Source organism: Olea europaea, chromosome 22 (genome assembly GCF_002742605.1).
Source record: "Olea europaea var. sylvestris chromosome 22, O_europaea_v1, whole genome shotgun sequence".
Classification (NCBI taxonomy): Eukaryota; Viridiplantae; Streptophyta; class Magnoliopsida; order Lamiales; family Oleaceae; genus Olea; species Olea europaea.
Genome location: NC_036258.1, coordinates 4682203 through 4702847, shown reverse-complemented (window position 1 = coordinate 4702847; position 20645 = coordinate 4682203). Strand labels below are relative to the sequence as shown.

Genomic DNA, 20645 nt, shown 5'->3' with positions numbered 1-20645 from the left:
GCTCATAATTAACCATTTGTTGGGACATAACAAACAAGAGTGTTGTCAATGTACCGCAATCAAGTAATTGTCCAAAGATGTTAAAATAAGAGTCTACACCCACGATCGTAGATTTGAATGCCTATGTAATCAATACTTTAAAAAATAGACAATTTTAAATCTTCCGTCCAATTCAAGTAATCGTGAACTAGAGAGAAAATTATGATCATATAATAAAACCGAAAAAAGGAACTTTATCAACTATTTAGATTAATTGTGTACAAGATGAACTAGCTATTATATTTTGAATGCAGCTTCAAATGTACGCGTATATTCATATCAAGCTAGGATCTTAGAAAGAAGTCAAATACCCATGCCTACTACCATAAATGTGACTTAATCAACTAATTAGTTTATCGTGTACAAGATAAATTGGTTACTATTTTTCGAAGAGAAATACTATTTGACCAAGATTTGTGCGCAAGAGAGAATCTAGCCAGGGTCTGTGCAAATGACCCTCGTCAAATAGCATTTCTCTTTTTCGAATGAAGTGTCAAATCTATGAAACTATTCATTTCAAGTTAGGATCTTAGAAAGAAGTCAAATCCCCGTCCCCACGACCATAAATGGGAACGGCACATGCAATTACACTACACAAGAAATTCCCCCACGCAACTCCCATGCATTAATTTTCATATCCTCCTTTCACACTCATTACTCATAAGAAAATAATTGAAAATAATTAAAAATAATATATATCTTCTCTGTCTTCCCCTATATAAGCCCCTACACTCTCTCCATTTTGTATCATCTTTAGCAAGTTTCTACTTCTTTAATTCTTTCTGAAAAAAGGAAAGAAAAACACTTAGAAAATAGAGATGGAGTCTGAATACTTGTCTAGCAATGGCGGAGGAGAGATAGGGGGTGGCGTTAACGGCGGCGAGAAACAAGTAGTGGCGGTGGCTAACAAGAGAGCAACGAGTTTACCCGATTTGGTTTTGCGGTTTTTGGCTTTGGCACTTACGCTGGCGGCAGCTGTGCTTCTTGGCGTCAATAAGCAGTCGACTGTGGTACCAATAACTTTGGTGCCAACGCTGCCACCGGTGAATGTTGAGGTCACAGCGAAGTGGCATTACTTGTCTGCCTTTGTGTGAGTATATTCTACCCTGTGCTTCTTTAGAGCAAGTTTTTGCTTATAAGTAAATAAGAAATTTTTTTCTGATAAATGATTTGCAGAATTAAAAATAAGTTAATTATTTCGAGGCAAGTAAGGAATAATTAACTCTTGTTAATTATGTTTCATGGGATTAGTATTCTAAGGTTTTTGGTATTAAATGATCGCGGAAGGTTGCAAATGAGTTACAATTTCAAATCTTGAATCGGAGTTCAAATTGGAATTTTCTGCAACCATGAAATCTGGCAATATTTTATTTTGTTTTATTTTATTTCTAGTTTTTGGTCGTGGTTGCTCACTGTTACATAATATGGAATGGGGTTTTTGGTGTAGGTTTGATGGTTGTGGTGGTAGTTGATTCTGTGGCTGTGGCTGGTCGACGGGAGTTAGTGTCGTCGTTGCTGGTTTTGGGCAACGGATTTGGGTAGTGGTTTTGGGGGGGGCGGGGGGGGGTGGGGGGGGGGGGGGTGGAGGAGATTTTGAAAAATGGTAGACAAACAAGGGTTAGGGTTTAGAATTGTTTATGCATAAAGCCCTCATTTGATAAAAATTAAAATTTAGATTTTTATTAAAATTAAGGTCAACAATTAATTTTGACCACATATTTGATGAGATCCACAGTTTCACGCATTTCATTAACTTAGATTAAAATCTGTTAAAAATTTGAGCCAATTTTATTAATTAGTAAACATATAAATTAAATTTTGGGATATTTTAAATTAATATTTGATAATCATTTTGCTTAACTATGACAATGTTTGGTTGATGTGATAGGTAGATAACTCAACATCGTCTCAAAGAAATTTATTAATTTTACATTTATAATTTCATTATTCAATTCGAAATCTTACGTGCATATTGAACTTCTTTATGAATATTTGACACATGAAATTTTCATAAATAAATGAGAGTAACTATTGATAATTGAGTTCAAGATTTATTATTTTTTTTTTATTCTTATATTTTCATGTCATTCTTTTAATAGGGGTCGGTTCAACACCTCTCACTCCTTCCCCGAGCCTCAAAATATCGAAAAAAAAAAAACAAAAATAAGGAGAAAAAGACAAAATTCTAAAGGAAAAATTCATATTTAAGGTATATTCTTTACACCATTTCAAAAGTGAGGTAAAAAGTTTGAAAATTCAAAATTCATGTTTGTATTTAATTAATTAAAATTATTTATTACATAAATATATTAAAGTCACAGTTAAACAATTAATGGTCACAGATTTCACAGATTTATTTACCAGTCACATATCATCAAATTAATTGGTCACGGATTATTTCGCAGATTATTGTTTTAGTCATAGATCGTCAAATTTTAAGGTCACGGACCAAATCATTGAGGTCACAGATTATTGTTTTAGTCACAAATCGTCAAATTTTAAGGTCACGAACTAAATCGTTAAGGTCACAAATGTCAAATTTTAAAGTCACAGATCAAATTTTATGATCACCCCCACCACTAGTCCCATCTAACACCAATCTTGATCACAAAACACCACCACCCAATCGCCGCTTGCACACACCTAATCCCGATCCAATTCCACCGCAACACTTGGTCACAAACATCATCCATCACCACCATTGCACCCCTATCACGTCACAACAATCGGTCAACACCACAACACACTGCTCGAGCCACAACTACACCGCACAGTACCACACCAATATTGCACGCACCCAACCACCACACCTCCACTACACACCTCACTGCACCATAGCACCACCACAACACACAATTAAATTCGACAGCGCGGTGGATCTACTTCACCGTCGTGAGCAGAGAGAAGATGTGCTCACATGCCAAGCAAATGCAAAGGCTCTTGCCTATCACCTCGCACAACAGCGCTAGGTCACTACTGCACATTGTGATAGCAGCGCCATTGTTGTAATCAGCTTCGTTCGACAATGCTGCTGGGAAATCTCAGCCCTCACAGCACCACTTTTGTCACCGACGGACGTCCTCTCCTTGCGTAGGACATTTGCTCGGCGATGCTAGAACAGAACCTCCACCACCGCAGTAGCACGTGCAGCCGCCCAAAATCGAGGCTGGTGATGTTAAAGCGCTGCTCGTACCCGGGCCGCGCCACCACTGTAGAGAGAGAGAGAGAGAGAGAGAGAGGAGAATTTAGGGTTTGGCACACAGAATTTCTCTTAACATAATTTGGGGGTGGGGGGGAATATTTAATACTTAATAATTAAATGCAAACCTAAAATCTGAACAAAAAAACTTCAGGCCTCACTTTTGCACTACTATTTTAAATGTCGGGAATTATGTAATTTCCACAGATTCTAATACAAACTCCATTTTAACTCGACCATAAAATTTGTTCCAACACTAATAAACATCTAAGATTTTCAAGATATACAAACAAGATTAGACACTCATCTAACAATTAACAACACTTATTCTCATACCTAATTTTGGGACTACCGATGTAAAAAATTAAAGCCTATAACTATACCATTGAAAAACTTTGCTAGTATTTATGAAATTTATAACTGTGACTTTAATGCCACCATAAATTTTATTGTACTATGATATTCTGTTAGGTACTTTGTGGTGGCAAATGCAATAGCATGTGCCTATGCAGCCATCTCACTTCTACTCACAATGGCAAATAGGGCAGGAAAGAGATGTTTGGGAATGATAATAACAATCTTTGACCTAGTAATGGTGGCGCTCCTCTTTTCCGGTGTCGGTGCCACCTTCGCTGTTGGCCTTATCGGGTTTCAAGGGAATTCACACGTGCAATGGAAGAAAGTGTGTAACGTGTTCGATAAATTCTGCGATCAAGCGGCCGCTGCAGTTGGCATCTCCTTTATTGGTTCAATGTTCTTCTTCTTGATGGTTTTTCTTGCTACTTTGAACCTCCACAAGAAACGTTACTGAAAAATGCATTATTATGTGTTAATGAGTTCACCAGTATGTAAAAAATGTACTATGTTTGATGTGTTAAATTTTACTATATATCAAATCCTTGTAAGAAGATAAAAATTTTTGACTTTGGTCTCATTAAGTAATCCGAAGATTCCAAACGTTCGCATCTCATTAATCTTAACATTGGAGATCTCACTACCGTTTATTCATTTTGTCAACAAAAAGTTATTTACATTCATAAAAACTATAATGTTAATGTAGCTATCGACATCAAGAGAAAAATTGTATATCCTATGTTCTCTAACTTTTCTCTTCCATTTTGATGATAACTGAAGACTCTAATGACAATTCCCTATTTATAAGACAAATTAGGACAAAATTGAAATTACAAGTGTGTAATTACTAAGTCTCTGTTTGACAACCATTATTTGAAAATTCTTTCTTTCGATATATTCATTTTCAACTATATATTCATACAATAAAATATTCCGCACAGACCGAAATTTTTCCCTACTTTTAAACCACGCATTTTCCTAAAAATGATTATTTAAAACATTATTTGTCCTGAATAATGGCCATCAAACAAGGGCTAAAGTACATGGTCGATCGATGTATTGACTCTATACAACGATAATAATTAGGCTCCACAACTTAACAATTATCACAATCCTTATTAAACTTTTCATACATTTATACATACATGCATAAAATGATATTTTCTTCTGATTTTTACCATTGTTAATGTTAACTTTTATAAAAAATAAAAAATAAAAAATAATTGAGGACGATGTTGACTTCAAATTGTAAGGATGGAAAATTAATGAGTAAATAAAGTAATTAGTAACACATTTTAATGCTAATTTCCACTGAAGAAATAATGAAAATCTCCAAGCAAGCAGCCAAAAAACTGATATTAAAATTGAGCCCCATATTTTTGAAATTGGAAATATTGATACGGATAACACTAAACAAGATTAAGGGAATACTCAGTCTGTTATCTCGTGCAATATTGTCCAAAATTGTATATGAAACCATATAAAAAAATGCCGAATACATCTTTTATCAATAACATTGCTACGAGAAAATGAGTTCATCCCTTGCATTGACAAGACGACGTAAGTGTATACAAATAGTGTACAACAATTCAGAGTTCAGGTTGCTGAATTTTTCTCTACATTTTTGGAGAAAAAATTACCTTAGAAAAATTTTCCAAGTCACAAATTCATCAGAGACTGTAGTTCAATGGGTGCAACTCACACAATAAAGAAGTCCAATAGTTTCTTTCGACATCTTTCTTTTAAGTCGGAAATAATGGAAACTGATAAAAACCAAAGGTTCCTCATGTTTCAGGCTCAGAATCAGAGGCTTTGGATGAGTAAAAATGATGTTCATTGAGGAAGAACAGGCGGTGCAATTGTCCGAGTGTTGTACGATTCACAATGGCTGCATTTCTGACCAATTACATGGAAGTAAACCTCGGTCGTGTCATTGCAATCGTTGCACAGGATCCAAACCTGTGAAATAACCATATCCGTGCATTATGGCATGTTTGATAAGTTGGATTAAACAATATTAAATAAGACAAAAAAGTTAGAATAATGAAATTAAGAAGGGCTGCACGAAAGTACCTTCTTATATCTGTACTCATCAGGCATGACGGTCGCTTCTATCTGTAAAGAGGCAACATTTTTAATATGAATTGAGTTAATTCGACAAAACAAATGACAATGGGAGGGAGGTAAAAGTGCTTATTTATATAGCCCTGAAAAAAAGTAGAAAACTTCAATGAAAAAATCTCAATAACAAAGTATGTGAGACGAGGAAATGATCTACAAAAGAGTTCCCCCATGTTTTTAGTAGAACAATGAAATTAACGAATAGACAAGGTTCTCGCAGAAAAAAATGACTTTAGGCAGACTTAAAATCTCTTCTAGTGCGACAAGCTATGAATCATAAAGCATAAATTGCAAGACAAAAAGAACTACTATCGATATGCAGAGAAGTTAGAGGTGAAAGATGTTGGGTTGTGTGCCCATATAATATATTTGTTATGATAAAATAATTATTTAGAATAAATAAATTGCGATTTTATTTATTTATTGCATTTATTTATTATTGAACATGCAAATTAAAGTGCTTATGATCACTTGTGGTAATATAAATTGGGTATTTGCATTGATAAGTATAGTGTGACACAACTTATAATTTGATCAATTTGTTCACAACCAATGTTATAAGGGTTGACATCTTGTACTGAAAGGTTTTAATGTTGACCGATTGACTCTTTGTGATTTGTCATTATTACAAAAATAGTTAAATATGAAACTAGTACCCTTGGAGTGTATTGAACGAAACATGTGTCGAGTTTAATTCTATAACACGACCGCGTGGATAATTAAATTCCACTTGACTGCTGTGTATTTCATCTAAATCCCTTGACAGGGTTATATGTATATATCAGTTTGATTTGTCAAATATCTCGATAAATTGGGAATTTGAGAATGAACGAAGAAGATAATATGAATTCGTATCAGGAATCGTCACTTTGAAAATGGATAAAATGACTACTTAAATATTTTCTGTTAAACAGTTAAAATCTAAGCTCAGTGTTTAGCAACTGCTAAACTTCGACATTTGTGATTACTTCACAGGACCGTCGAAGGAAATAATACTTAAATTAGTGAGAATAATTAAAAATGCAAAATGGTCATTTATGCTCGTATCTAATTATCGAATCTTGGACGAGGATAAAATATACACACGGCAAGTCATAGGAAAGTATTATAGATTTATTGGTTTCAGTGATCTTATATATTCCAACAATTTAGTCTTTTGCCTTTAGTAAAAAAAAAAGTAGAAACTAATAATTAGATTGGGTGGTCTAAGGTCGACTAGATATGATCTAGTTATTGAAGCTTGAATAATATATGTCCAATCTAATTATTACTAGTTCTATAAAGTATTGAAACTTAATTACGATAATTATAATAGTTTCGAATTTAATTGTAAATACGATAAAGTTTAGTACTTAGTTGTAATTACCATGAAAGTTGCAAACTTAATTATAATAGTAATTGAAGTTCTAAGACTATACATGTAATTAAATGTAAACTAATTTGATTTGAACTTTAATTAAAACTCGATTTTAATTATAACTCTTATTTGGATGTGAAATTATTATTGTATAAGGATTGTAACTATTCTATTTCTATTAGAGATTAAATGAAAACTAGACATCCTATGAGATCGTAAAACAATCATAATACATAATTTCATGGTGTTCAAATTTGAAGAGCGAAAAAAAGAGAGAAAATAATTATTTTATCATCTTATTCAATTATTCAATTCAAGAATTAATTTCTTAATTTAATTAAACGAAAGTGCACGCTCAACGGTGTAGTCTTGGTTTTAGAAAATACCATAGAAGATTTGGAGGTTTTAAACATCAAGCTTTTGGAATTAAAAGTTGAAAGTTCGTGATCCAAAAGGCTGAAATTCGTGATTCGGAATTAGTTAAAGAATTGGTCATTGAATTTAGGTAAAAATTCGAATCATTTATTCTTGATATAACATACACTTGAACATCTAGACAATTTTATTTATTGAATTTATGAAATTTTTAATTTCTAGATAATTCCCTTTCCGTAGTTCCGCATTCCATCAAAAGAAATGCTACAAATATAACCGAAATCAGCTTCCCACAGTGAAATCATCAATAATTGAAAACCTACCTCTTCATCCATTCTCTTCCAGGTTCTGGACATGTCCATGGTCGATTTAGAGCATATTGGGCAGCAGTACCTGACGACACCATCAATGCAACTTGGTAACAAAGTCGTTCACAAATTCTTTTTAATGAAATTTGAAAAATGAATATAGAAGTACATTTCAAGGTTAATTGTGTAATTACTTTTCACGCTTTATCATCTCATTGTAACAGTCGCAATGCATGGTATGTCCGCAATTCATAACGATTGTATCTTTCAAAGAGTCGAAGAGATACTGAAAATACCAAAAACCGGGAAGTATTAGAATCTGACTACTCAAGATTAACAGGAAAGAAATCAGAAATGGAAAACAAAGAAACCTCGTAACATATAGGACAGTGATGTCGCATAGAGTTTTCCACACATGAATGATTGTTACGCAAACTAACTGAATAACAAGAGCCTGCACAATTACAATAAAATATAAGAAGAAATTCAAGTGCTGTAGTGTTCAACTTAAAGAGGCCGTGATATCAGGTTAAGTTCTAAAGACTAGTTCTATTTAGTTGATCACAAAAAATTCAAGTTCAAAATAATTATAATCCTCATATTCAGAATTAATAATGAACTTCAAAAATTTAAAGGAGAGTACTCATCAGTTTTTAACAGCAGAGATAATGAATGGAATTGCGCAATGAATAACCATATAGTTATGCCAAAGAGCATTTACGTACCACACTTCTTACAATGAAAGAAGTTCTCACGGCCACCAACTCTAAATAAGAAATCAGAAGTTAGATCAAATAAGTTATAGAACATCATATTTGGAGCAATTTTGGCAAAGCTGAAAAGATAATTGAAAGTAAATTTTAAAATATATAGCCCCTGTTTGGCCCCCATTTTTTTTTCCAAATTTTAATGTTTGGAATAGTATATATATATATATTTTTTTTTTGAAGAATGTGTGGTTGAAAAATAATTAAAAGTCTTCCATTTACGTGTAATATTATTTTATGGAAGATTGTGTGGTTGAAAATAAGATAGAAGAAAAAAAATGAATGAGAATGGGGGCCAAACGGGGGCATAATTTTTAATTTCCCTCAGAATTTGAAATGAGTAACTTTTTGCTTAAAAGAAGAAAAAACAAAAAATAGTAACTTCATATATTTTTAAGCTTGGCCAAACATCAGCATGGGCAAAAGAGAAGCTGCATAAACTAACCTGCAGATCCCACAATCATCACAATGAAACTGTCCTTTGTCAATCTGCATCAAGCATAGATTAGCATTGATTAAGAGAAGTGACCATAAGAAACAAAATCCAAATAATAATTCAATTGGTTCACAAACTCAAAAAACAGCATAACTAACATAAATGAAGAACAAAGTCATAGGCATATTATCTTATTTACATCATCATCATAGAATTTGCACACGTCACAAAAGTATTCTCCCATATTGACACCGCAATTTGTACAAACACGGGCAACCTGGATCACAGGGAGATCATTTTTATGAAGAGATCAAGTATCAATAGGAACAAAACAAAAAGGCTAATAATTCAAGTCCAAGATTAACATACAGGCTGCTGTGCATCACAAACTGAACAGATAACCTGCAAAAAAAGTGAGTGTATCTTCAATCCATGTTATCGCGACTTTAAGAACAATAAAAATGTACATCAAATACAAACGAGCAAAGAATAGAGATGCGAAAAACGTACTTGTTTTACATCATACCGCACCAATTCATGCCGATCAAAAATGTTTTGCAGCAAATTCTGTTGATATAGACTCGAAGCAAAAAAAATCAGATAAAAAGAAATCAAAGACGTAAATTAGAGGCATGTTTGGTATGCAGTACTGGACGGAATTGTACACATTGACAAGCAAAAGGTGAACTTTTTCTTCTTTAACTATGTCCAGCTGTTCAAAAGATCTTTTGCAGGTAGAATAAATCCAACAAACAAAAATGGATAAACCCCTATATCAAATAAAAGCAAGAGACGATTCTATTGGACTGAAAAAAGAGATAGAGATGGCGATGAGGGTGTCTGGAGAAATACCGTGGATTCATTGTGACAGTGGCGACAATCATAGACCTCATTACAGCAAGGAGCTCGAATCTTGCATCTTCTTCTGTAATGTTTGCATCTATAATAGTTTCAAATAATCAGAAAGTGGATAACATTATACCAAAAAACTCAGAATTATCTCAGAGGTTAAAGATATGAAATTTTGTTTTAAGCACTTAAAAGATTTAAACACTTTGCAAATATACAGACGAGAATGGACACTTCAAGTTAGAACCCCAAATTAAAGAGGAAAGATCCAAATTTTTCTGCAGATTTGAAGATTCAAATATACAGAAAAACACACCAGACCAACAATTTTCAAATGAAATATCAATAATAAAATCGACCAACATAACAGATACCCCAAACAAATTATAGATTTTACACGAAATTCAGCATAACATCAAAAATCATTTCAAACTCCTGCATCCAAATAGCCAATAATAAATATAAAAAAAGAGGGAGAAAAATACCCATAACCCATCTTCCCAAAAGTAAGCCGATCATTGGAGCGGCCTTCCATTAGCATTGGCAAAAATTATTTTCCAGAAACAAGAGGTATAAGCCTGAAAGAGGGAAGTAGATTTAGGGGAAGAATGGAAAGTGCCCAACCAAAAAAAAAAAAGGAAAAGAAAAGCCTACAATCAAATTGAAAATGCCATTGTCTAAATTGGGACACTGACCCTTTTGCATCCGCGAAATAAATAATTCAAACCTCACTTCCTTATTTTAAATTTACTATGAGTTTGAGACTTATTTTTATATAAAAATGTATTTTGAAATAGTAAATTGATGAAAAATATGTGATTAAAAAATAAGGAAAAAATTTTGATACATGTATAATATCATTTTAACGAAGAATGTGTAATTGAAAAAAAGAGAAAAAAAATATATTTTGAAAAAAATAGGTATCAAACAGGGCCTATATATAGTTTCTTGATAGATTATGCCTTTATATGGAAAGCGTGAAACGTGGGTAGGGAATGGGTGACAATGGAGACAAATCGCCGAGGAAATGGGCCAAAGAGATTACGAAGAGTGAAAGCAATTTCACAGAAATAAAGTTGACTGTGCTCAGTTTGTCTCTCGTTAGAATAAAATTCTTTAAACCTTATATTTATTTTTAATCACAGATCCATAAGTTAAAATATTTTACAAGTAAATTTAAATTTTTTTTCCCACTTTTTAATTACCTATTTTCCAAAAAATCACTATTTAAAAAAATTATTTTTTTTCAACAATGACCATAAAAAAGGCCATATTGAACTGTTTAGAGTGGGGAATCTTAGCTCCCATTTTTTGAAATGAAAATAGGTGTAATATTTCTTTTTTTTAAAATGAGTGGTTGAAAAAGAATAAGTGGTTCGCGTTAAGAATAAGCCATAGATTATTTGCTTTTATTTAGCCCCCACTTCACAACTATTAAAGAGTTTTTGAAGAAAATGAATTTCGAAATAGTAATTTTTTGAAAAATGTGTAATTAAGCCCTTATTTGAGTCCCATATTTTTTTATTAAAATACATTCTTTAACAATGATTTGATCACATTTCAATCATACATTTTCAATAAAATTATTACATGTAAACTCAAAAATTTTCTTATTTTTTAACTGCACATTCTACATTATAACACTATTTCAAAATGTAATTTTTGAAAAAAAAAATTGAATTTAAGTGTAAATTATTTTATTTTGAAAATATGTTATTGAAAATGAATTGAAAACAAAAGAGTTTTATCTTAATGATTGTTAGACTGGGGCTTAGCTCTCATTTGATAAAATTATAATTTATTTATGAAGATGAATAGTAAGCAGAATAATAGTAAATCTTACAAATATGTAGATACTAATGAGTATAGTTATGAATAAGAGATTGAAATTAATATTAGACTTTAACATTTTATAAATATTTTCTTTCCAAATGAAGGCTAAAATAAGCCACCCCAACATGCTCTAAATAATCTAAGTCACCACCCTTCCAACGTCATGCGAGACCACCAACTCTGTTACTCCAAAACAGGGCGTCTCAGGCGAACAAAAAGTATATATGAAAAAGTACATTATTCTGCCTTCATTTTTCAAAATTTATTTTTTTTCATACTCATTATCAATCACACATTTTATGAAACTCCCAACTTCAATTAATTTTTAATCATACATTTTAACAATTTTTATTAAAATTTACTAAAAATTTAATTTTTATGCAATCGAAATGCTTACCAAGCAATGCATTTTCTTTTTCTGTGAAGGTCTGAAAAGTTTGTAAAAAAATTCAATTCAAGATTGATTTGTGAGGCTTCTTGTATATCAATATAAATTGACTCACTCACCATCACTAAAAGATGTGAGTTGATTTATTCTTCAAAGAGTCTTATGGTATCAGAACCCCTCTTGGATTAAGATCCATAAACCATTCAATCTCACCCATGGCAGCCAAATCCACTCTCTTCTCTTTCAACACCATGATCCACATGGTAACAACTAAACTCTCCTCCTCAAACTACTTTCTATGGAAAAGCCAACTTCTTCCCCTTCTTGAGAGTCAAGAACTACTTGGTTATGTAGATGAAACACTGAAGCCTCCACCACAATTTGACCCACCCACCTCTCAAACACCAAACAACAAACACTTGGCGTGGAAAAATACTGATCAAAGGCTTCTCAGCCTTCTTCTCTCCTCTTTAACTGAAGAGGCCATGGCTGAAGTCGTCGGCTTCTCCACCTCACGCGAAGTCTGGCTCGACTTGGAAAAAACCTTCAATCATCGCTCCAAAGCTCGCAAGATTCGTCTCAAAGATGATCTCCAATTGATGAAGCATGGAACACGCTCTGTCTCTGAATATGCTCATGCCTTTAAGGCACTTTGTGACCAACTACATGCCATTGGACAACCAGTTGATGCCACGGACAAAGCCCATTAGTTTCTTCGAGGTCTTGGCGTTGATTTCTCATCATTCTCGACTACACAAATGGCAATTACTCCTATCCCCTGCTTCGTTGACCTTGTCTCCAAAGCTGAAAGCTTTGAATTGTTCCAGAAATCTCTTGACTCTCCAAGCCCACCCACAGTGGCTTTCACTGCCACGAATCGCAGCTTCAATCGTGTGAGTCACTACGGCCAACCCTCACGTACCAATCATGGACGCAACAGCAATCAGGGCTTCTCCAATCGTGGTAGTGGATGGAGCTTCTCCAACCAAAGACGCCGCCCCCTACGATGTCAAATTTGTCGAACCGAAAGACACAATGCAGATTGTTGTAACCAAAGGTACACTCGGCAAGACAAATCTGCTCACCTTGCTGAGGCTTTCAATAAATCATGCTCAATGTCTAAAAATGAGGCTTCAAACTGGTACTTGGACACTGGGGCTTCAGCCCACATGACTACCAATCTATCCATTCTGGATCACTCAAATAATTACACCAGTAAGGATTATGTAATTGTAGGAAATGGTGCTTCCCTACCTATAACTCATACTGGTGCTGTCGCTCCCAACCAAGATCTTCATTTACTTGATGTTTTAGTCATTCCTTGTTTAACTAAAAATCTTTTGTCCATTACTAAATTAACTTCTGATTTCCGTCTATCCGTTACTTTTACTAATAACTCTTTCACTGTTCAGAATCATCAAACGGGAAGGGTGGTGGCAACCGGTAAACGAGATGGTGGATTATGTGTACTGGAGCGTGGATATCCCACTTTTATTTCTGTTCTTAAAAAAAAGTCGTTACATGCCTCATATGATTTATGGCATTTTCGCCTTGGATATGTAAATCATTCCATTATCTCTCTTTTAAATAAACAAGGTCATCTTTATCTTACATCTCTATTGCCTTCTCCAACTCTTTGTAATGCATGTCAAATTGTAAAAAATCATCGTTTACCTTATTCACGTAATGACAAACGATCATCTCACGTGTTAGATTTAATTCATTGTGACATATGGGGCCCCTCCCCCGATAAATCCACTTCAGGGTTTGTCTACTATGTTGTCTTTATTGATGACTTTTTTCGCTTCACTTGGCTATACCCTTTGCGTTTAAATCTGACTTTTACAATATTTTCCTTTAATTTCAAAAATTTGTGGAAAATCAATATTCTGCACAAATAAAAAATTTTCAAAGCGATGGCAGTGGAGAATTCACTAGCAATCGTTTCCAAGAACATCTTCGCACATCTGGCATCCATCACCAACTATCTTGCCCGTACACACCAACTCAAAATGGTCGCGCCGAAAGGAAACGTTGTCATGTGACTAAGATTGGCCTAGCTCTTCTTTTTCACTCTCATTTGTCTCCTCGTTTCTAGGTTGACGCCTTCAGCAATGCACTCTACATCATCAATCGCTTGCCCATACCACTTCTTGGAAGTAAGTCTCCTTTTGAGCTTTTGCATGGTTCCTTTTCGAATTATGAAAATTTCCATCCTTTTAGTTGTCGAGTTTATCCTTGTTTACATGATTTTATGCCTAATAAATTTTCTCCTCGCAGCATCCCATGCATTTTTTTGGGATATGGTCTCTCCTATAAAGGATTCCGTTGCCTAGATCCTATCGCCTCTAGAATATACATCACTCGACATGTACAATTTGATGAACATCACTTTTCCTCTTCAGAAACCTCTCACGCTCAACCTCTCTCATCTCTCCATTTTTCCAATTTTCTTGAGCCTGTCTCATCCCATACAAAACCATCTCCCCTTGAGCACCATCCTCCTTCTGTTACTCTATCTGGATCTAACCCGTGTGTTATTTGTACTAACCCAGTGGATAAGTTTGTGCAGGTTGCTGACTCTAATGCAGGTTCTACTTTAGTCCACTTGGACCCCCGACAATCCCCTGTTGAGTCAGACACCGCTCCTCAAGTCCATGATCTCACTCCAGCACCTCCATTAGGCTCTCAACCTATGATTACATGAACCAAGGCTAGTATTTTCAAAACTCACCATCTGGCTAATATTGGCACCTTGGGTTCTTCTGGTCTTTTTTGTGCTCTTCTTACCTCTACTGAGCCTAAAGATTTTAAATCTGCTACAAAGAATCCAACGTGGCTTGCTGCCATGGATGAAGAAATGCAAGCCTTGCAAAATAACTGTACCTGGATTTTAGTCCCTATGCCCGCTAACACCAACATTATGGGCTCCAAATGGGTATTCAGAGCCGATTTTTTGTCTGATGGATCCATCGAGCGTCTCAAAGCTCGTCTTATTGCTAAAGGTTATACACAAGTACCTGGTCTCGACTACAATGATACCTTCAGTCTTGTTATTAAGGCTTCCACTGTTCGCGTTGTACTCTCTATTGTTGTGTCTAACAAATGGCCCCTTCGCCAGCTTGATGTTAAGATTGTGTTTCTCAATGGCACTTTTACTGAGCATGTTTACATGGAGCAACCTCCTGGATATATTGATCGACGCTTTCCCAATCATGTATGTTAGTTGAAGAAAGCTATCTATGGTCTAAAGCAAGTGCCTTGTGCTTGGTTCCAGCGCTTCAGTTCCTTCCTTACTTAACTTGGATTTTTTTGTAGTCAAGCTGACACTTCGCTATTTGTCTTCCATAAGCACTTTGATATCATTTATTTGCTCCTCTATGTTGATGATATTATTATCATTGGCAACAATCCATCTCTTATCCACAGATTCACTTGCAAACTTAATTTCGAGTTTGCTACTAAGGATTTGGGTCATCTTAGCTACTTCCTTGGCCTTCAAGCCTCAACAACTACGAACGGTCTATTTATCAGTCAGCTGAAATATGCACGGGACATTCTTACTCGAGCTCAGTTACTTGATAGCAAACCAGTCCATACCCCTATGATTGTTTCTCAGCACTTGTCTGCAAAGGGTACTCTTTTCTCAAACCCCACTCTTTACAGATATCTGGTTGGCGCCTTTCAATACTTGACTATCACGTGCCCAGATATTGCTCATGCTGTCAACTCTGTCAGTCAATTTCTGCATGCTCCAACAATAGACCATTTTCTTGCAGTTAAGCTTATTCTTCGCTATATCAAAGGCACCCTTCATTTCGGCCTTATCTTTCGCCCTTCTACTACTCCTAGTACCCTCATTGCTTACTCTGATGCTGATTGGGCAAGATGCCCTGATACTCGTCGGTCTACCTCTGGTTATTCCACTGTCTTGGTGAAAATTTGGTTTCTTGGAGTGCGAAGAAGCAATCCACAATCTCTTGTTCTAGCTGTGAGTTTGAATATCGTGCCCTTGCACACACTGCTGCTGAGCTTCTTTAGATTACACACTGTACGACCCGGACCTTTCACCCAAACCGTTAACTTACGTACTGTCCGCTTTGGGTGGGCCTTGCGCCCACTTACCCCTCACGACTTTCTGTCGCGTCCTCTAAAATTAGAACTCTTGACCTGTACATAAGAGAGACTTAAGTTGAATCCTTGTACCAATTGGGCAACTTGTCTAATTGGTACCAGGATTCAACTTAAGTCTCTCTTATATTGTCCAATTGGTATCAGGATTCAACTTAAGTCTCTCTTATATAGAGGTCAAGAGTTCGAATCTTGGGGGACACGACAGAAAGTCGTGAGGGGTAAATGGGCGCAAGGCCCAACCAAAACGGACATTATGTAAGCTAACGGCTTGGACGAGATGTCCGGGTCATTATACACACCTTCTTAAGGACTTACTAGTGTCACTTCCACAGTGGCCCCTTCTTCTATATGACAACAAAAGTGCCATATTTTTGAGCTCCAATCCTGTTTCTCACAAACGGGCCAAGCATGTTGAATTAGACTACCACTTTCTTTGTGAACTTGTTGTTTCTGGAAAACTTCAGACTCAGTTTGTCCCTTCTAACCTACAGGTTGCTAACATCTTCACCAAAAGTATCCCTCAACCTCTTTTCAAATTCTTTTGATCCAAGCTTCACATTCGTTCTAATCCGATGCTCAGCTTCCGGGGGGGAGGGGTGTTGAGGATAATTTGCCTCAATCTAAGGCATAATAAATGTCATAGAATTGACTCCATCATTCTAGCCTAATTCTGTAATATTCTTTCCATTATTTCCATTGTAATTTGTATGTAATTACTCTAAATTGATTTGTGAGACTTCTTGTATATCAATATAAATTGACTCACTCACCATCACTAAAAGCTGTGAGGTGATTTATTCTTCAAAGAGTCTTAAGGACCCTCTATCTTCCCATCCATAAACTTTATCGTTTTTTTTCCTGCAAGTTACTCGTTTTGTAGATGATTGAATATTCTCTTAGGTTTTTCTTTATCAAAATGGCAAACATTTTCTTGCATAGTTTATTTTAATCAAATAAAAAAATTGACCATTGCTTGTCTAGTTGGGCCCCGCATGTGTGTGTTAAAGTCAAAAATTGTAGGCTAATTTGATAGAAAAATTTTAGATGTACATAATTTTTGTCTATAAGGGTGTCCATGCTTCTCACATAGGGTGGGATAAACAAAAGTGTGGCCCCCACCCCATGTGAGAGGCATGGACACCTTGATGTACAAAAATTATGTACATGAAGCAAAGTTTAATTTGATAGCTAACGGTCTCATTTGTTCTACAAATGATAAAAAAAGAAAAATTATTGGTGTACATAAAATTTGTACATGGAAGTGTCCACACCCCTCACATGGGGTGAGACCGGCTGAACTAAGCAAAACTCGATGAAAAATTATGGTCCAAACAGGGACTTACTATATTATGCAGACAAGATGTTTAAAAAACTAAACCTATTATCATTTGGTTGAAATAATTACGTCGATGATGAAAATATTCAGTAATCTTCTCACGTCAATAATATAACATGAAATCCTACAAAATAGAGCACCATAAAGCTGCTTGACTTTCAATAAAAAGAAGGGTAGACGACATAAGACACTCTAATGTCGTTTATCCTTCTCTATATGGAGACAGAAAACAGTTTACAGGACATTTATCTTATACTCTATTCACTGGTAGCCACTCTTTATCTCAAAACTTTTGAAGATATCATGCTTTGTTAGGTAAAGATACTATTTCAACTAGTTGGAGGGTACATATTATGTTCAATGATAATTTTTCTAAGCTTGTTACAATGCTGACATTAAGTTTGTTAGTTTGTTAAGACTCTTTAAATTGATTAATCTCACCCGCTTTCTATTTTAGTGTCTTGTCGGACCCGAATAGTACCTGCAGTCTTGATTGATAATAGGAGTGGTTTGAATGTTTGCACATTGAATAGTGTAAAGGCCTTGGGGCAAGGCATTTGGATATAAAGAAAAAGACGATGACGATTCGAGCATTTGAAAATTTCGTCTGCCAAACTGTTGGAGTAACTGAACTTGATGTTGTGATCGGGCCATACTAGTTCAAGATCAATTTGAATGAGGTAGATATCAAGGCATCATTCACTTTCCCATTGGGAATACTTTGGCTCATCTACGCTGCACCAAAGTGTAAGTTCATTATTGACGACCAGCTAGTCACTATCTTGACACTATATATATATTTCATTGATCAAAAACTGATGTACAATAACATAAGGCATAGCCGGGCAAATAAAAAATTAAAAGATGTATGAACAACAAAGATATATCAATCCAACGTTAGAGATTCAAAATGAACCAAAAATCAAAAGAAGTACAATATTGAATGGATGAAGTATAAGTCAAAACTACTTATTTACTCATTAGTATTTTGGTGAATATTTTGTTACATGTTGGTATCATTAAATGGATGAAGAGTGATGTCAAGCGATATGGAGGGAGGCACGAGATTTCTCAAATGCTGCTCATTTTCCAACGTTTTAGGTCATGTCCTTATCCACTTGTGCAAAATTCTCAAATCAACTTATATGGGAGATTATGCAACTTCACAGGATTTCATGGACTTTCATCGAGTGTCATGATCATATTAATATATGTGATAGTAATGTTAAAAAAATTGAATACATTTTTTTTACATGGAAATTGATGTTGTTTATCACTATAAATAAATGTAAATAAAATCGAATTAATATTAATATTTCGGTTAATTTTATTTAATTTATTTAAATAAAACATAGGCCGGCCAAGTAGCCTTGTGCCATCGAGCATAACACAACTTGATTCATGCACCATGCTACTTGTAGACAACCGGCCAATAGGGGGGCATCACATTGCCGCTTGTTTTGACAGGTACCTTTTTTAGTAAAATTACTCCTCGATTCATAGTCTAGCTTTTAATGTGTGGGTCCAACTATTTTAACTTTTAGGCCTAGCACCTACTTTTGCACCTTTAATTTTATTGTTAGAATTTCTTTATAAAGAAATTGAATTAATGATATGTGTTTTGAATTTTTTATTTTTTTTTATTTTTTTGCATTCAATTTAGGTAAAGAGGAATGGGAGGAGACTAATCATATGGAGAATCAAAGAGGTGGAAGAAAAGAGTGAAAAGGGGGTGATGGGCGAGGGGCCAGCTAGTGAGGATGGATAGAGTGGAGATGGTAGATGGCTTTACTCTTTTTCTTTCTTCTTCTCTTTTATATTTAGCCCCTATTTGACGACCGATAAAATGAATTTTTTGAAAAAAAAAAAAATAAATTTTAAAATAATGACATTTTAGAGGATATATAGTTAAAAGTACAAAAAAAAAAAAAAATTCTTCTTCTCTTTTATATTTAGCCCCTATTTGACGACCGATAAAATGAATTTTTTGAAAAAAAAAAAAATAAATTTTAAAATAATGACATTTTAGAGGATATATAGTTAAAAAAAAAAAAAAAAAAAAAAAAAATTGGATTTATAGGTAAAACATTTTATTGTGAGAATATGTGGTTGAAAATGAGTTTGAAAATAATAATAATAATAATAGAGTTTTGTTTTAATGATTTTCAATCAAAGGCTTAATTTTTCTAGTAAAACTATATCTATATATTCATATTTTAAACTAACCAGATAAATTTGATTCAAGCAAATCACCTTGCATCTCTTCTATTTCCTTGTAATATATTTTTTAATTAAAATGCTATTTTAATATCAAACTCTTTCGATTCGACAACAATGCTAAATTATTATTTTGGACTTCACCCTAAAAATAAAATAACAAAAACCAAAAACTTTGGAATCATCCATAAGTTATTATCAGAATGCTCAACTCCTCCGCCAGCTGCCAAAGAGCCGGCAATAGTATCAAGAAATTTAAATTATATTTGAAGTTTTATATGTATTAGACAATTAATTATTTTTGTCAAGCCAAGGTATATGCTCCATCCACTTGTATTTGCCGTCGACCTCGTGAAGTTTTTTAAGATAATGGACATTATAGTTAACTTTATTACGATAACGAAGCAACATGAACGATATGACACATTAATTAATTGGTGAATAAGTTTATAGTAAGTTTTAAAAATTAAATGATTTACTAAATAATTGATGTGTCGTGTCACTTTTGTTTAGAGTTATTTGGGACGTCTCCAACCCTTACACCAATTTGGCATTTTACGCCAAATTCGTGTGAAAATTCCTTTCATTAACCCATATTTTGACATCAACTTGGTTTAATGAACATTGTTGCACCAAGTATAATTTATAGATTTTTTTTCTTATATCTCATTTTGCCCTTTATTTTATACTATTTTGAACGTTAAGTTTGGGATCCTCAGCTTTGTCTTATCCATGCCATGGAGGAAACTCATTAGAGCTTCATACCGTTTATGTAAGAGCCACCTTATAGCACACAACAAATTTGATTCATATTGTATCATTTAAAAAAAAAAAAAACCTTTGTTTAAATAATTTAATTTATTTATATTTATTTTAATTCTATTATTATGTTTATATTGATGTTAAATGTAATATTTTTTAATTGTGGAATT

The 20645-nt window shown here is 34.2% G+C and overlaps 2 protein-coding genes across 4 annotated transcripts; one reads left to right on the top strand and one right to left on the bottom strand.

The window, feature by feature from the left end:
- The first annotated feature begins 742 nt into the window (after positions 1 to 742).
- Positions 743 to 4203, top strand: LOC111371464 (CASP-like protein 1E2). 2 transcript variants are annotated; one of them, XM_022993470.1, is made up of 2 exons: positions 743 to 1129; positions 3782 to 4203. In XM_022993470.1, the coding sequence occupies exons 1-2, from the start codon at positions 858 to 860 to the stop codon at positions 4047 to 4049; spliced, it is 540 nt and encodes a 179-aa protein (XP_022849238.1). In that variant the 5' UTR covers positions 743 to 857; the 3' UTR covers positions 4050 to 4203. The 2 variants fall into 2 exon arrangements, with proteins under 2 accessions (XP_022849238.1, XP_022849237.1); XM_022993469.1 differs by having other exon boundaries at positions 755 to 1129; positions 3710 to 4203.
- An 870-nt stretch (positions 4204 to 5073) lies between these two features.
- LOC111371463 (E3 ubiquitin-protein ligase MIEL1) lies at positions 5074 to 10526 on the bottom strand. 2 transcript variants are annotated; one of them, XM_022993467.1, is made up of 13 exons: positions 10460 to 10526; positions 10291 to 10383; positions 9809 to 9896; positions 9467 to 9523; positions 9326 to 9358; positions 9156 to 9233; positions 8966 to 9009; positions 8479 to 8519; positions 8125 to 8207; positions 7948 to 8039; positions 7769 to 7838; positions 5666 to 5707; positions 5074 to 5551 (listed from the first exon to the last, which is right to left on the bottom strand). In XM_022993467.1, the coding sequence occupies exons 2-13, from the start codon at positions 10344 to 10346 to the stop codon at positions 5426 to 5428; spliced, it is 810 nt and encodes a 269-aa protein (XP_022849235.1). In that variant the 5' UTR covers positions 10347 to 10383; positions 10460 to 10526; the 3' UTR covers positions 5074 to 5425. The 2 variants fall into 2 exon arrangements, with proteins under 2 accessions (XP_022849235.1, XP_022849236.1); XM_022993468.1 differs by having other exon boundaries at positions 10501 to 10519.
- Between the last annotated feature and the right edge of the window lie 10119 nt (positions 10527 to 20645).

What these genes read in the sequence shown, in the direction of transcription:
- LOC111371463 (XM_022993467.1), bottom strand. Translation starts at nt 10,346, where the DNA reads ATGCTAATGGAAGGCCGCTCCAATGATCGGCTTACTTTTGGGAAGATG. An exon ending in GCAAATTCTATGATGATGAT is followed by an intron (nt 9,010 to 9,155) that starts GTAAATAAGATA and finishes TGCTTGATGCAG; the next exon opens with ATTGACAAAGGACAGTTTCA. An exon ending in GGAAGAGAATGGATGAAGAG is followed by an intron (nt 5,708 to 7,768) that starts GTAGGTTTTCAA and finishes GCCTCTTTACAG; the next exon opens with ATAGAAGCGACCGTCATGCC.
- LOC111371464 (XM_022993469.1), top strand. Translation starts at nt 858, where the DNA reads ATGGAGTCTGAATACTTGTCTAGCAATGGCGGAGGAGAGATAGGGGGT. An exon ending in CATTACTTGTCTGCCTTTGT is followed by an intron (nt 1,130 to 3,709) that starts GTGAGTATATTC and finishes ATATTCTGTTAG; the next exon opens with GTACTTTGTGGTGGCAAATG.